Source organism: Oreochromis aureus, linkage group 11, assembly GCF_013358895.1.
Source record: "Oreochromis aureus strain Israel breed Guangdong linkage group 11, ZZ_aureus, whole genome shotgun sequence".
NCBI classification, from domain to species: Eukaryota; Metazoa; Chordata; class Actinopteri; order Cichliformes; family Cichlidae; genus Oreochromis; species Oreochromis aureus.
In genome coordinates this window covers 7,665,345-7,681,271 of record NC_052952.1, presented here as the reverse complement: position 1 = coordinate 7,681,271, position 15,927 = coordinate 7,665,345, and the positions used below count along the sequence as shown (strand labels likewise).

Genomic DNA, 15,927 nt, shown 5'->3' with positions numbered 1-15,927 from the left:
TGGGAGCAGAGAATAATGCCAGGATTGGTGTTGTGCTGCTTTTTGTAACAGCATGCTACTTGTAGCCAGCGCTTTGGACTCAACTCTGGCAGGAACAAACAGGATTATGTGTTTACAGGAAATTACTGTGTGTAAAGTGGTAGAGCATACTCTGAGCATCAGTGAACCAATGAAAAGTAATAAAAACACACCATAAAATGTAACTTATTGGAATCCATGGTAAGTTATTACACGGTATCCATTTATCTACCCATCCATCCATCCATCCATCCTATTTTCTGCCCTTTAACTGGTGACAAGTGCAGGAGGACACTGAGGTGTTCCCAAGCCAGCCGAGAGTATGTCCTAGGACTGTATGAGAGACTCCTTTTAGTAGGACATGCCGAAAACACCTTTGTGATGCCCTGTTCAGATGCCCCGATGTGGAAAAGAAGCGTTTCTGCACTGGGCCCCTCCTGAATGATTAAATTCCCTACCTTGTCCTAAAGGGAGAGCCCAATGTTATTTCAGCCGAAGCTCATTTTCACCGCCTGTGTCCCTAATATCATTCTTTCAGTCTCTACCTAGAACTTGTGGCCGTAGGTGAGGTCAGGGAACATAGATCGACCGATAAATCGACAGCTTCACTTTCACGCTCAGCTCTGTCTTCACCACGGCAGATTAGTAAAGCATCTGCATCGCTGCCAATCCACACCGATCCATCTGTCAATCTCCCACTCCACTCTCCTCTCACTTGTGAAAGAGACCCCAATAAACTTCTCCATTTGGGAGAGCAGCTCTGTGACCTGGAAAGGGAACTCCACACCTTTTCTGGCTGAAAACCGTGGATCGAGACTTAGAGGTGCTAACTGTCCTTCCCGCCATTTCACACTCGACTGCAAACCACCCCAGTGTGAGCCAGAGGTAGATGTCTGATGAAGCCAAAAGATCTACATCATCCACAAAAAGTATTCCTGAGGCCACCAAAGCATACACCTTCTTCCTCTGTATAGCAGTACAGTACATGCTATACTGCAGTTTATTTATGTCAGAATTGTGAGTAAGCGCAGTTTACTAAAGATCTTAGCTTTAATACCACAGATTTTATTCAAATGATAGATTAAATAGTAAAGCCAGCACTGAAAAGCCTCAGGAGGTGACTCTAGTGAAAAAACAAGTCAGGCTTTATTGAAGTAGGTGGGAAAACAACTCTGGCTTCCCTGATGTTTGACCTCAGTAAACACTTTCCTAATTAGTTTATGTTTGCAATTGCTAGGCTCAGGTCTTATTAAATAAAAGATGATGCTTATTTGGTAAATTATGGTCTTTATCAGAGATAAAAAGAATAATCAGGCAGGATATGCTTCAGGGTGAGCCTGCTTTGTATGAGTGTAGTCTTAAATTTCCAGTTTTAAAACTGCACGATTGTGACAGTGGAAGGCTTCAGGGCTTCAAAATGAGACTTCATGAACTTATGGCTACATCTTCCACATTCTATATACAGTGTGTTATTAGTGTTGCATTTATTTCATTTTGAAATATGTTGTTGTAAAACAGTTAGGTTGTCTGACAGCGTATTACAAAAAGATATTGACACATGTTCCAGTACCATATTCATACTAATTACATTAAGTTCTTATCACAGTATTACATGTTGTTTGTTGCCAATTGAAAATGAACATATTTGTCTTCTGCTAATAGCAGACAGTGTTTGCATCTGTCTTTGAATGAAACTGTAAATTATGCCTTTTCTGTTACCAGTCTCTTACACTTATTCTCTCTTGTCTCAGGTGTTCACTAAGAAGTTGTACCAACTAAAAATGATTTAGCTGTTTTCCATCTGTGGCCACTTCATCTAATTCCTTTGTGCAACTGGTAAAAATAAAAATATTTAGCTTGTACACAGCCTAAAGTGAGTCCTTAAGATTGAATCAGTGCACACCTCCAGCTTAAAAATGATTATTAATGAAGCCAACAATTACTCATCCTGGTTAATTGGTTATAGCTTTATTAAATGCAGGTTGGTGATGTGCTTCTCAACACAATTTTCTAGAGGGAATGTAACACAGTACATACCCGAACCCTGATGTGCTTCAAGTTGATGCACAGTAACATAAGACTGTATGGAAGTAGGACTAACCTTTTTTTTCCCTACATGTATTGTAAAGACAAAGCCCCAGCATCCTTATTAGCACCACAGTCCTGTTGTCTGTTGCTTAGTAACCGATGGCAGCTTAGCTTCAGAGTGTTGGACATTTCTGCATAATGCTCAGTTTGGTTTCATTGTTGTATGAGAATCTAGAGAGTGAAAGTATGGGAGAGAGGAGCAGCAGGCAGAGAGGTCAGGGGACAGATTGAGATTTGAATGTGAGCTGGAGGTGAAGCTATTATAGCATGACAGCGCAGATATATTCTGCCAAGTCATGATTCTCGCCTCGCTCCATCCGTCTGGAACGCAGCTCACATCAAATCCTCTTCACTCATCACTGCTGCTGTGTGCTCAGTGCTGACAAACGTGTAAAGCAGTGATTAGAAATTCATTTTTGTGTGTTCAGAATTAAAATGGGAATTTTATTCAGTTAAATCGGGACTTTTGGAGTAATCAGCATCCTCTCTGGTGAAACCTTTGTTATCTGTCGTTTTATCTTCCTTTATTTCTTAATTTATTTTTCTTTATTCTGGTGTACAGTAACTCTGAAATGTGAAAGTAGTTTCAAGTTATCCATGCATGAAAATTTATCTTCTGTCATGTACTGCATGGGATGCAGAGAAAAATGGCTTTAAAATGTGCTAATTTTGTTGTTTTAGCCACAGACAAGTTTTAGATAATCTGTACCCCACATACAGCTGAGGGCTGTAGCGAGAATTATTCAGGATGTAAGTCACTGAGTCATTTTCACAAATTTATCAAAGTAAGACCTCTTTTTTCTCTCTATCTCTTTCTTTTCGCAGACATTTCCAGAATATCATACTATGCCGGTGAGTACAGTTTTAATTGTTTTCAATATATGAAGGTATTGTGTCCATTTTCTGTCAACTAATGATAGGAATTAAAAAAGTACTGCTTCTTAAAGAGTTTAGTAATCAATTCTGAGATTGAGTTTTACTTGTGAAAGTAAAAAAAAAATTGTAATATCAAGGTATTGTCAAATTTCCTAGATGTATATTTTTTTAAATACATACTCATGTTCTATCAAAAAAAGTAAAATCGTGGAACCCTTTCTTTATTGACTTTCTAGCTTTTTATTTCACAAACTGGTGAGCAAATTAGTTTTGTCGCCCTGCTCAGCTGTGATGTTACATATGCCGCAGCATATGCTGCTGGAAAAACTATGACATGATTTGTAAATTACTCCAAACATCCTTCTCTGTTCAATAATGGTAAAGATTTACCATTATTTGGCCAAAATATATCAGTCAGGCTTTATTTTAAACATTGTTTAAATCATGTAAAATGTTTAAAGCCAGTATAACAATGCAGGTTAATATGTGAAGTATACAGTACAAGAATGGTTATATCAGCTTTATACTTTCCTTTTGCAACCTTTGTTGAATAAAAGTGGATATTGTACATAGTTTGGTTTAGTGCACTTGTACAGAGTTGCTGTTCTGCTTTTTCCTTTTTATTTTTAAATCAGATGTTATTTGATATTATCCCGAACTTAAACAAGGCCAGCGTTACTGCATCACGGAGCAGTTTGAAGTTGAGCGGAATAATTTTAGAGGTATAGACGAGATATTTTATAGCCCTTAGCACCATTATCTCTCCATAGCTGTTGCTAGGTAACTGTTGATCCTACTGTATGTCTTCAAGCAGGATGCTGAATATTCGGAGCTGAGAAAGACCAAAACAAAATTTACATTTCTTAAGTTGAAGTTAGCACAAACCTGTAATCACATGAAGCTTCCTCAGTTTGCTGGAAAATGGCAACAATAAACCATCCAGTGAGCAGACTGGCAGAATGTAACCTTTGTGGACGATAATGGCACAGGGTAAACTCCCTCTATAACTCTTTTGGAACACAATTTCTGTCCTTTAACAGTCAAATAGTGATATGCAAATAACATAAAACAGAAAGATCCCAAGTCATTTCTGTGCAGTAGCAGCATTACACTTTCTCCTCTCTGTTTGTACTTGATGCACAGCATGCATTCAGAGCCTTTGTACCTTTGTTTTAAATGACGTTTTACAAATGCACTCACCAGCCACTGCATTAGTTACGCACACTTTGCTAGTACAGGCTAGGACCCCCTTTCGCTTTCAGAATTGGCTTAATTCTTTGTGTCATAGATTCAACAAGGTGTTGGAAACATTCCTCTGAGATTTGGGTTCATAATGACGCAGTGGCTGCAGATATCTATGATGTGAATATCCCATTCCAGTACATCCCAAAGGTACTCTACTGGATTAAAATCTGGTGACTGTGGTTGCCAGTGAACTTGTGTTATGGAGAAATCAGTTTGAGATGATTTGAGCTTTGTGATGTGATGTCTTAATCTGAGGAAGCAGCCATCAGAAGATGGGCACACTGTGGTCATAAAGGGATGGACATGGTCAGCAGCAATTCTCAGGTCGGATGTGGTTTTTAAACATTGCTCAGTCAGTTGGTACGACAACCATTACTGTGCACCACAACCAGCAGCCTGAACCTTTGATACACAGCATGATGGATCCATGCTTTCATGTTGGGCACGCCAAGTTTTTACCTAGCCGTCTGAATATTGCATCAAAAATAGAGGCTCGTCAGTTCAGGCCATTTTTTTTTTCCATTATTCTGTTAATGGAAGCGAGAGTGAATTGTAGCTTCAGTTTCCTGTTCTTAGCTAATACGAGTGGCATTCGATGTGGGCTTCTGCTTCCATCCTGGTGCTCAGTTTGAACTTCAGTAGCCTCTGTTGACATTACATTAATTAAGAGTCTTAATCAGGTATACCTAATAAAGTGGCGATAAGTGTGATGGTCTGAAAAGTGGGAACACGTATGTCAAAAAGACAAAATAAGTTTGTGAAATAATTGTTTTTCTGAATATTAAACACAAAAAGTTACATTTTTTGATAGATTTGCAGAATTAACTAACAAAACATTTTGTGCTATTCTATTTAGTTACTTTTTTTATTGAATAAAAAAAACTAAAGTAGACATCCTAGCATTTAAACACGTTTCCTGTGTGGCTGGGCATACTCTGTGAGTAATTGCTTGCAGCGCTTAGCCACTAGAAGCTTAGCTGTAAAGCGTTCACAACATCTTGTGCGCTGTCACATTAGAGGGATTGAATGTTGGAGTGCTCTGCTGCCAGTGAAGCTTGCAGGCTGCAGGAGCAGGTGAAATATGTGTGGAGAGGAGGAGAGCGTGGACAGAGGGCAGTATAGACCTACTGAGGGCTGCAGAGTCAAAGGGGGAGGGATGGTGTAGAGAAATGTAGACAAACAAGTGTCGTAAGTGGTAGGAGAGTGGAATGTGTGTTTTCAGTGGCTAATCACTAATCTTGGTAAAACCGTGGGTGTGTGTGTGTGTGTGTGTGACAGGTTTGTGTGTTCATATGAATTCCTGTTTATTAAAGTCACCGGGTCCTTTTTAGCATTCTGTCCAATCAGCTCACCTACTTTCCACTGCATCAAGTCTCATTTACAATGTTTATATCTATCTTTCTTCCTGCTTCTCTTCCTTGTGCCCCCTCCCCCCCCACCTTACACACACGCACACCTCTGCAAACACACCAACATCCCCCTCCCCTCCATGGTTGTGCCTGTTAGCAATCCGAGCAGCTTTTTCGCAGCGTGGTCGCAGCAGCTTAAACCTAAAACACAGCAGAGGAGAAACACTTGGCTCACAGACGCGCACTCTCACTTTTTGCTGACAATACATGCAGTCACTTTGATTTCATATTTCCTATGCATTTCGCTCTCTCTCTCTCACACACACACATATGGGAACTCTAATACACCCTTTTTGGCTTATACTCAGTCTGATCTTCACGCTTTTCGGTTCACTCATAAAGATTTGGCTGGATGAGCAGTCTGTGTGCGCGCGTGCGTGTGTTTGGGTGTATCTGTGTGTGAGAGAGAGGTTGGAAGTTATGTTGTAGCTGCTCTCGCTTCTCTTCCGCCGCCACAGAAGAAAGACTAAGCAACACGCCGCTGCCTGACGTCGAAATGGATTTACAGCATCAAACCTGCTCTTGCTAAATATTTTTTCCTTTTTGTAGTCCTGCTTCCATCATGCTCTTCTTTTCTTTTTTCTTTCACTTATGTCCCGCTCTAGCGTCAGATACCTGCTCTGACCTGGTTAACTCCTGCTGGCTCTGAGCATTGTGGGAAAGCTTTGGAGGACGTGAGGCTCAGCTGCTCCCTGAGGTTTCTCTGCTTCTCTTTCATCATTCCGCTCGCTTTATTTCTTCTCTTTTTTCCCCCATCTCAAAATGTTCTTTTCCACTCATCTTTAATTCTAACTGTATCTCATTTTTCTAATTTTTATTTATTTCAGCTTTATGTCTTTGCTCTTTCTTTATCCCCCTTGCTTCAGTCACTCTTATTTTCCTCTCCCTCACTAGGCTCATTTTCTGTGCCCTACATTTTTGTGTCTTTTTTCACTGATGGTCTCCTTGCTGTGATCTGCTTTGCCATCCCCTCTGGACAGCATTGTGGATTTACAGAACAGAACTACTACCTTCCTTTGGAAAATGATCGTTTGATCTGATTTTATGGAGTCCTACATATCCAGTGAGGGCTGTCACTTTTATTTTGTATCCTGGAAATTTGACGTGTAATGCCAAACCCCGGTGGCTGAAGATTTATGGCTGCAGGAAAGAAACCTTTGAGTATATTATCAAGGATTGATATATTGGATCACTAACTTCCTACCGATGACCTGAATTTGATATTTTATGGGGATTTATTGGCCTGCAGGATGGCCTAACAGGGAAGGAAATCATCAGTCATGAGTATCTTTTTCTGGAAGCTTCCACTGAAGTGTCCTTGAGCAAATTACTGAATTATCTCTACGCTCAGAGGCTCAATCTCCTTGGGGTGAAAGAGCTTCCTGACAGAGGATCGTTACATATTACGTTGCAAAATTTTCTGGGTGAAAGGACATGGCAAGAGTCAGACCGGCTGATTACTAAGACCAGGAATCCAAGTTGATCACTCCTGAAGTGGAGTAATGTTTCAAAAAGCTGTGGAGAAATGAGTTGCAGTCTTGTGATTGGAGCTTGGATTTTCTCACCAAATATTAGACATTAAATATTTATAAATTAGATTATTATGCAGAAGAAGCCCTGATGGACCTCTGTGTCAGTATTATTTAAAAGCTATTGGATCTTCTCTATCAGCTGCACTTGTAGCGCAGCATTGTCTAATGTAGTGACTGCTACAGCATAGACAGCAAGCCAGCCAGTGTTTTCTCTGTTTGATGTGTCCTCAGTACAAAAGATATTTGACACTCTTTATTTCCTCCTATTAGTTTATTTCCTTTACTGGCATTTCTTTCAATTCTGGGATTATTTTTTTTTTTACAATCAATAAGCTTTTTACCAAAAAGACTCCAGTCACCAACACAACAAATTCCCACTGTTTTTCGCATCTTGTTGATTTTTTTTTTTGAAACAGGTGTCTTCAGATTTATCTACCTGGAATCTTTTTTATTGTTGCATAAAGCCAAATGAGGAACTGCCCCTAGTCATAGGCTCTATGCTGTTTTTAGGGCCCAGTAGTTTTGTCTGGGCCCCGTGGCCACACCTGGAATTGCTCCCCCTACAGTACAAATGGAGAGCAGCGGCTGCATCCCTCTGCATTTATGCACTGGACCAAGGAGGGCGGTGTCCCTGCAGGTTTTAGATGTGTCCTTGATCCATCACAGCTGATTTAAATGGATAATTACCTTCAACATGTCACCTCCAGAGGCCTGGTACCAAGTAATCATGGTACTAAGAAGCACCCAGTGAGAAAACCTGCAACACCGCCCTGAAGATGTATAGCATGCATTTGTCTAGTTAGTACTTTCTGCTGTTTATTTCACTTAATTCTCACTCTTTATGAATATAATATAATATTAAATCCATAATAATTGATGATGCAGTATCGACTATTCTTGAATGCAGTGCACTGTTCTTTCATTAGGTGCATATATGGTAAATGATTGTGTTTGCCAGTGGATATAGGTATCCTGAACAAGCTGAATTGTACTTTTCATCACACTGAGCTTTGGGTGTTTTCATAGTGTGCTACAGACAAAATGATCTATACTGTTTCTGTTTGCTGTCAGAATTTGTTACACATCAGGTCCAGTTTCGACAATGGCTGAACTTAACTTAGTTAGTTGCCGACGCTCTCTAATGAGAGTGTATGTCAGTCCATGTTTACAGCACTTGAGTCAAACCTGGGTTGCTGTATTTGTACTTGCAAGACACAACAAGTTGCTCCTGATGCACTGATTGGAGTGTGAGTGTTAGATAGAAACAGATTTTTAAAAAGTGCTTATGTGAATGAGACATGTTGTATAAAGTGCTTTGAGTCTTCAAGTAGTATATATGGTTGTTTTTTGTCAGTATTAAACTATTGAAATATTTGCAACTAATGTTTAGCCTTCACACGTCTGCTCCTCAGTCTAATATAGATTATGCGTATCCTTGGAAGTAAAAGCGAGAGAAATACGTGGAGGGAGGGGGGGAAGCAGAGGAAATTGAAGATGAGAGAAAGATGAGAGGGAGGAAGGAGGAGAGGTGGTTCAATAGGACAGGAGGATCAAATGGACTTGTGAAGGCAGTGGCTAAAAGGTCTGTAAGTATGAGAGAAGGGAGAAGGGATGTGTTTAAGAGGGTGAGAAGAAAAGAGTAGATGAAGAGTGAAAGCATGGGGAAAGAAGCTTTTGGGAGTTTTGATACATGAGAAGTGGAAGTAAATGGAAAAAAATTTAAAAACTTCAGAAAGATAGGCTTGATGTGAGAGATGTGAACAACTGAGGAGGAGGAAAAGAGAAAGGCGATGGTAGAGAGATGGCGATGGCAAGCCTCTGCTTCCCCAGGGTTGTTCTAACCCTAGTAACCCAGATACCCGTTAGAAAAGGAGATAAACAGTCCTCCAGCTGCTGCTGCTGTGGGACTGAGCTCAACTCCAGCCTTCTGTGGTTCAACAGGCTTACTGTCAGTCAGTGGAGCCCCACTGAGAGCGCGGGCGGTGGGTCTGGAAGCTGCCCGCACCCCTCCTGGCTGTCTACTTGGCCTAGTTGATTTGATTCATGTCTTCACGCTTGTGTGTGTGGGAGGGCTTGCATGTGGGAATTTAGTGCAATTGCACTGAGCAGAGATTGGTGGAAATGAGAGATGATGTCATTTACCTTATGTTGTGTAGGGCACCTATTTTAAAACGGTTATTAATTTGCATTTAGAGCCATACGTGTAATGAAGTGCCCTAATTGTCACTGAGTGAGTGTGTATGTATATATATGTGTGTGTGTGTGTTAATATAATTATTGTAACGATACATTATAGTATTTTTTTTTTCCAACCTATCGTGCATTATATACATGTCTTCTCATACTAAATTTCCTAGTTACATGTGATGTAAGAGTATGAGGATCATAAAGTGGCTGTACGTGTGCACTGAAATGAAGGTATGCTTACTTCTCTAACAGGATTTAGCAAAGCTGTATGTAGTATTTAGGGTATTGGTGCATGTAGGTGATTTTGCTCCTGTGTTTTATGTGTGTTACGATGCTCCAACACTTAATATCTAATCTGATTACCGACTGACCGAGTGAAAGCAGCAGACGGCAGACTTTGGTTTGTGATTCTGCAGCTAAAATGCTGCAGTTGCTTACATGTAAAAATAAGTTGCAGTCAAAATAATGCCCCCAATACATTTTTTAACATGTCCCTCTGAGACAAGGCACGAAAGCTGGAGCTAGTGCTGTTAAAACAACTGAAGATATGCTGGGCAGCTGCATCTGCAACTCTTTCTGGGCTAACAGTCTGTACAGGGGTTTGCACTAAGAGAGTTTTTAGTGTATATTTATCACCACTAAAAATACAAAAGACATTGCTTTGCTCACCCAGTTACACAATATCCAACCAAAGGGGAAAGAAAAAACCCCAGCAAACCATTCTAACGTAATTTCAGTCAGTGAACATGCACAGTAAACTAAACTGAGAAGATGCATATGCCAAAAGCATTTCATGAGCAATGTCAGCAAATGGTTTGTCATACCTGTACTTTAAAATGCAGGGTTGATACTTTACAAGGAATGGTTCAGAAAGCCTGGAATTTTGAAGCATCAAGCAGAGCTGATTTGCATATATCTCCTTATGAAACTTCAAATTTCAGCTGCTGTCAGAGTAACAGTGGAGGGATTATAAAGGTTCTTTGCTGCAAAACCTCACTAATATATTTATTATGTGCAATGAAATGTTTTACCTTTAACTTATCTATCTGGATTTCATCAAATAAATTCAGCAGTTATGAAAAGAAGGTGGTATTATTAATGGGATTATTGGGGATTGTGACAGGCCCCGTAATAATCCTAATACCAGAAGTAAAATTATAATTGGATGATGACAGTAAGAGGGGCATTTATAATCTGATCTACTAATCTACTTTATTCGTGCCTTGAGGATTTGTTGGTTGACCATTTTTACACTGACCTATATGCATTACAAGTACACCATGAGCATTTTACCTATTCAGAATATAACCTCGTACAGCATGATGTAATCTAGGTAGCATATCAGTTTTGGGACTTCTTTGGTCATGGAAAGGTTGTGATTTTAATACCACCAATATGGAAAAAATGTGTGCAAAAGAAAATACAGCAATCTTCTGAGCGAACAGAGGTTATCATTGAGCAAATCAACCCCCTATCATTGAAAAATGATTTAAAAAACCCACAAATTTTAACGCAAAAAGCCAATTTTCTTTAGCTGTGGCTAAACCCTGGATTCACAGTGAGGGAAGAATAAATGTTTCTATCCAGCTGCAGGTCAAATGGGTTAAAAGTGCTGAAACAACTTGTATCTCCACCATTCAGTCTCCATAAGTCTGTCTCTGCTTCGGTTCTTATCGATAGGAAATAATCTGCCTGTGATCCAGCATCTGGTAGATGTTAATGATACAGATCACTTTCACATTTTGTCAAAGATTACACTTTAAATACTGGAAATGAGCCGTGAAGTAATTTTGATTCGCACCACTTGTGCCTAATTTGTTGCCACATGATAGCCAGAAATCACAGTCAGCAAAAACCAGTCCTTGCAGTGGTGATGACTCAACAAAAGCCTGCGGGGATGTCCAGGAAGTGAGAGTGTGACACAGGAAGCATCGGGGGGTGGGGGTGTCATGCACAAAAATACTGTCGAACCAGAAACAAATCAGCAACTTATAAAAACAGATCTTGGGTGAAAGAAGAGTGAGAGACAATAACTTGTTTACATTTGTTTATTAGACAAGCCAGCATTTTTATTGTAGCCTGGTTTATTACTGTGTCTGCCTCCTTTTGATAGTAAAGTTTATTATTGTGCTCATATTGTCATTTTGAATTTGGAAACGCGAAATCTGCATTGTACTTATGATATTCTGTGATTTATATATTGGTGTCAGGGCAGCTATTGAGACACTTGTTTTCTTTGGATAAATCTATAATTAAAATCCTTGATCACAGGAGGTAAACATCTTTTTTGTTTTAATGTTTGTCACTTTCCACTTTGTGAGGTATGGGACTTAAGGAAAAATTATGGTTACTGTCAGGATCATGATCATGTAGGATGAGCTGTCAATGCTGAAATATTGAAACTCAAATTGATGCACCGCTACTTGAAAAAGCTTCTGTAAAATGAGCCAAAGCCATTTTTAGCTGGCACCAGTTTTTCCAGAACAGTTTAATTATTCTCATACAGCTTTTAGATTTTAGGAAACACCACAATAGAGAGATGGAGTCTATGCAGCTTAGCATGGACTCCATCTATGCTACGCTGCAGGTGGGACTGAATGACCAAGCCACTTGCTGATAGTCTAAAAGCTGTCTGCCTGGTTGATTTAGCAGTTGTCCACTTTAGCTGCCTAATTTCCCCCTGGTTTAGGATTTTTTTAGTAAAAATGTTTATGTGAAGAACTGTGACTTCATTAGCTCCAACTCTGAATCCCAATTCCAAAGTTGCCTTTTCATTTAACGTGTGCAGTGCTTTCTTCATCCATATGATAACCGACTTCTTTTTAAATCAGAATACCAGTTGATTCGAGTACCGGGTCTTTACTGTGTTGCTGTCTTCTTTTCAGAATATGATGGCCAGTTAGCCCTAGCAGGAGCATCCGAGTCAGGCATGGCATCGTCTTCCTACTTGGAACCCAACCTCAACCACTCGTCTGCGGGTGGTTGCGGGGTTAAATCCCGGTCTGGAATGCCCGGTGTACCCAGCACCAGTGGTTCTGCTGGAGGTCTAGAGAGACCCCCGGGCTCCATGGACCGCGTTCTTAAGATCTTCCATTACTTTGAGACTAACAGCGAACCATGTACATGGGCTAGCAATATCAGGCACGGAGATGCTACAGACGTCAGGGTAACGTGCACACGTTTCTTACCTGCGTAGTTCGGTATTGTTGTTATTTCCCTGATTTTCGCTTTTCTTTTTCTTCATCCAACCATTTGTTTCCACAGGGTGTAATCCAGAAGATAGCAGAGATCCACAAACTGCGCTGTGTTGCCTCTTTAGGTCTCCGTCTGACCCACTTGCGCTCGGACGCTCTCCACTGGTTACACCCTGATTTGGGTGTGTCTCATGTGAGGGAGAAATATGAAAAACAGCACCCGCAAGAAGAGTGGAGGTAAAACTATAAGATTCTGTGTTTTGTGCTTAGCGCCCACTGCTCATTTCTACTATTCCATATAGCATATGGTCACCTGCTCACCCACTGAGGATGGTGCTCAGATGGTGCTGCATGGTGGATCAATATCTAACAGTACTTTTCTTCAATCATATTTCCATGAACACCACGGGTTGAAATGGAGCTTCAAACCATGACAGAGCTTTAAACATGTTTCACTGATTGGCTGTAAACAGTCACTGTTATACCTCTCTCCTGATCTCATCTGTACATACTGACAACAAACTTGGATTCATCACTTCATATGATAATTGCCGCTGATTTTCAGTTGAGATGTGTCAAGTCTTTAGTTTCTTAAGGAAATGCTTTCAGATATTGTTCATTTGCTTCTTTTGGCATTCACTTTTCCAGTTTCCTCAAATTTTTTTAAGGGCAAACTGCACACTGTCCTAAGATATGCCAAGGTTGTTAACAACATAACTGCTTGAATCCGTTCCAGTTTCTATTCAGCAGTTCTGCTCAGAGCAGTGTGATGACACATTTCTAAGTTAACCCAAGCATATTTTTTCTGCATAATGTTTAGTATTTATCTATCCATATTGTACAGCCTCTACAGTGACTCCAATATACCTGTGATTGACCAGTACTGGCCAGTAATGTCAGTCTTGCATGAGGATAGATTGATCAATGGATACCTAAAGTAGCACCAGTACTCACTTGTGGTTGAAAGGGTCTCTGTTGTTTAAAAAGCTTGTCTATAAATATGCATAGGTTTAATAAGTAGCTACCTTCCTTCTTCAATGTTGTGATAATGTCAGAAACCAAAGTAAAATGACACCACCTTGTCTCTGACAGGAGTTATTGCAATAAACAGCTGCAACTGACTGCTGCAAATACATGGGCTCCATTAAAACACTTAATGGTTTCAGTAAACTAAGTACTGCACCTTAAAATCGCTATTTAAACTACTTATACAAGCAGTAAAAAAAGGAAAAACTTAACTTAAATTGGGCTGTTAAAGGTGAATTCATTGCATGCAGTGAGGATATGTTTTTGGCACTCTTGGTTTCCTAGTATTACATTAAGATTAATAAAGTCTTATTCTTCTCATTTATTTGATGCAGCTGCCTAACATTTTGTTCTCTGTGTTGCTGCTTATTTGAGGGCATCTCTGTCCAATTATAGCCTGGATTCAAACTGTGCTGGTGCTGGGTGGACGATGTTGATATTGTTACTAACTCTCCTTAAGATTCAGTCCTTTGTCCTGCTGTGATGTGTTACACCCACTCATTAAATTTAAATGAATTCAACAAGAACGAGTTGTTCACACTGCTGACATACAGCAGAGGAGCTCCGCCAGTTGTTGCAGTTCTGCCTTGGAGGGCGGCAGAGCTGCAAGCCCACAGGAGTTTCTGCTGCCGAGCTATTGTTAGAACAGCAGCAGTGGCCCAGGGGATGAACTGACTATCTCACTCCTTTCTCACTCCCTGTGCGATTTATCTCATTCTCTCTCTTACATTCAGTCACTGTTCACTCTCATCCTTTACAGCGTTCCCCTCTTTTCTATTAAACACACCATTTTATCTCCTCTGTCATTCCCTTTTTGTTATAGAACAATCATGTTTTATTCATTCAGTCCTCAGTTTTGATTTTCTTGCTACCTAACCACAGTCCTGTAACATCAGAGCAGTTTGGAGCTCATTACTCTCCTGACCCACTTCTCTCCCCTGTAGTCACTGCAATATGTCACTCATTAGATAATATATCACTATAAACAATGATGGCCCATCTGGGTGCTTCTGTGACATAGCTATTGGCAAGTGTAACTGCAGGAAGCTCATTATTCTTTATGGTCTTACGAGTCCACGAGACATAATGTAGTGAGTACAGAAGGCTACATATTTCAAATTTGAGACTCAGTTTTAAGCACATGTTGGCAAACAGCCATCCTGTTGAAGTGACGGAGACTGAGAAAAGCAAGCAAGCTACCAGATGCATCAGTGCTGCTTTGTCTCTGACATATACTTTAACCTCTCCATCTTCACAGAAAGCAGAATTTCTTATTCAAATAGCTCTATCATCAGGCAATACTCAAGTTCGTTTTGATGGCATAGTGCAAAATAATGCATTTTTTTAGCTATGTCTGCATTACCTCTGAAAAAAAATCTTCAGATTCTTTGAAACCCATTGATGAATATAACAGTTGTAATTAACTTCACCTTAAGGTACATTATAAAACGTTGGTGTTTATCAGTTAGTAAAACCACAGCAGTTTCCAAGTCAACAGATATTAGTCAATTAGAGACAAACCACTGTAAAATTGCTAGCCTCAATCTGTCACATCAGATGTCATGTGACATGTTAGGTTCCTCATTTTTAAAATTTTAAACTGTATGCTTTGAAATCAGTTTGTCTTTTTAATCAAGTAATATCGCTTTAATGATCCTACAGTTTGTTCAGACCAACGGAGTCAGCTTTTAAAATTAAGATTGTTGCTGTGCCAGATTGTTTGCTTTAAAGTGTGTGTGTGTGTGTGTGTGTGTGTGTGTGTGTGTGTGTGTGTGTGTGTGTGTGTGTGTGTGTGTGTGTGTGTGTGTGTGTGTGTGTGTGTGTGTGTGTGTATTTGGTTATTTGGTAACATTGTTGCTGTCTTTCTCAGGTATGAGTTGCGGATACGGTACTTTCCTAAAGGTTATCTCAGCCATTTTTCTGAAGACAAACCTTCTCTCAACTACCTCTATCACCAGGTGAGGCCACACAACGGGATACTGAATGAAAGAAAACTAGTCTGATTTTCTTCTGTCACTTATTGTCTTCTGTATGATTGCCTCATTTCTGCTATGTCCAAATGAGGCAGACATGCCTTTAAATAATTTTAAAAGATGCCCGTCGTATCTAATATGTATGCTGCTATTAGACATTTCCAGTCCTTAGCTCATTATATTTATTAAAAATCTGCTGCCACACCATGTGTCTCTTCAGGTAAAGAGTGATTACATGCAACATATAGCTGACCAGGTGGATCAAGATGTTGCACTGAAACTGGGCTGTTTGGAAATAAGGTGAGAACACGCTCATCAGACACACACACACAGATTACAGGTGTTTAGGTATTTGATACACTTCAAACCGCAATGAACT

The 15,927-nt window shown here is 40.0% G+C and overlaps 1 protein-coding gene across 4 annotated transcripts in view; it reads left to right on the top strand.

The window, feature by feature from the left end:
- LOC116329849 (focal adhesion kinase 1) overlaps positions 1-15,927 on the top strand; it is a 65,323-nt gene that overhangs the window by 7,709 nt on the left and 41,687 nt on the right. For 2 of the 4 annotated variants that reach the window (XM_039619803.1, XM_039619799.1), the window contains exons 1-6: positions 2,278-2,320; positions 2,932-2,958; positions 12,241-12,521; positions 12,620-12,786; positions 15,446-15,533; positions 15,769-15,848. In XM_039619803.1, the coding sequence (XP_039475737.1) occupies positions 2,293-2,320; positions 2,932-2,958; positions 12,241-12,521; positions 12,620-12,786; positions 15,446-15,533; positions 15,769-15,848 (671 nt within the window). In that variant the 5' untranslated portion in view covers positions 2,278-2,292. Of the gene's footprint in view, positions 1-2,277; positions 2,321-2,931; positions 2,959-12,240; positions 12,522-12,619; positions 12,787-15,445; positions 15,534-15,768; positions 15,849-15,927 lie in introns of those variants that run through there. The other 2 variants (XM_031751995.2, XM_039619800.1) reach the window with 1 other exon arrangement.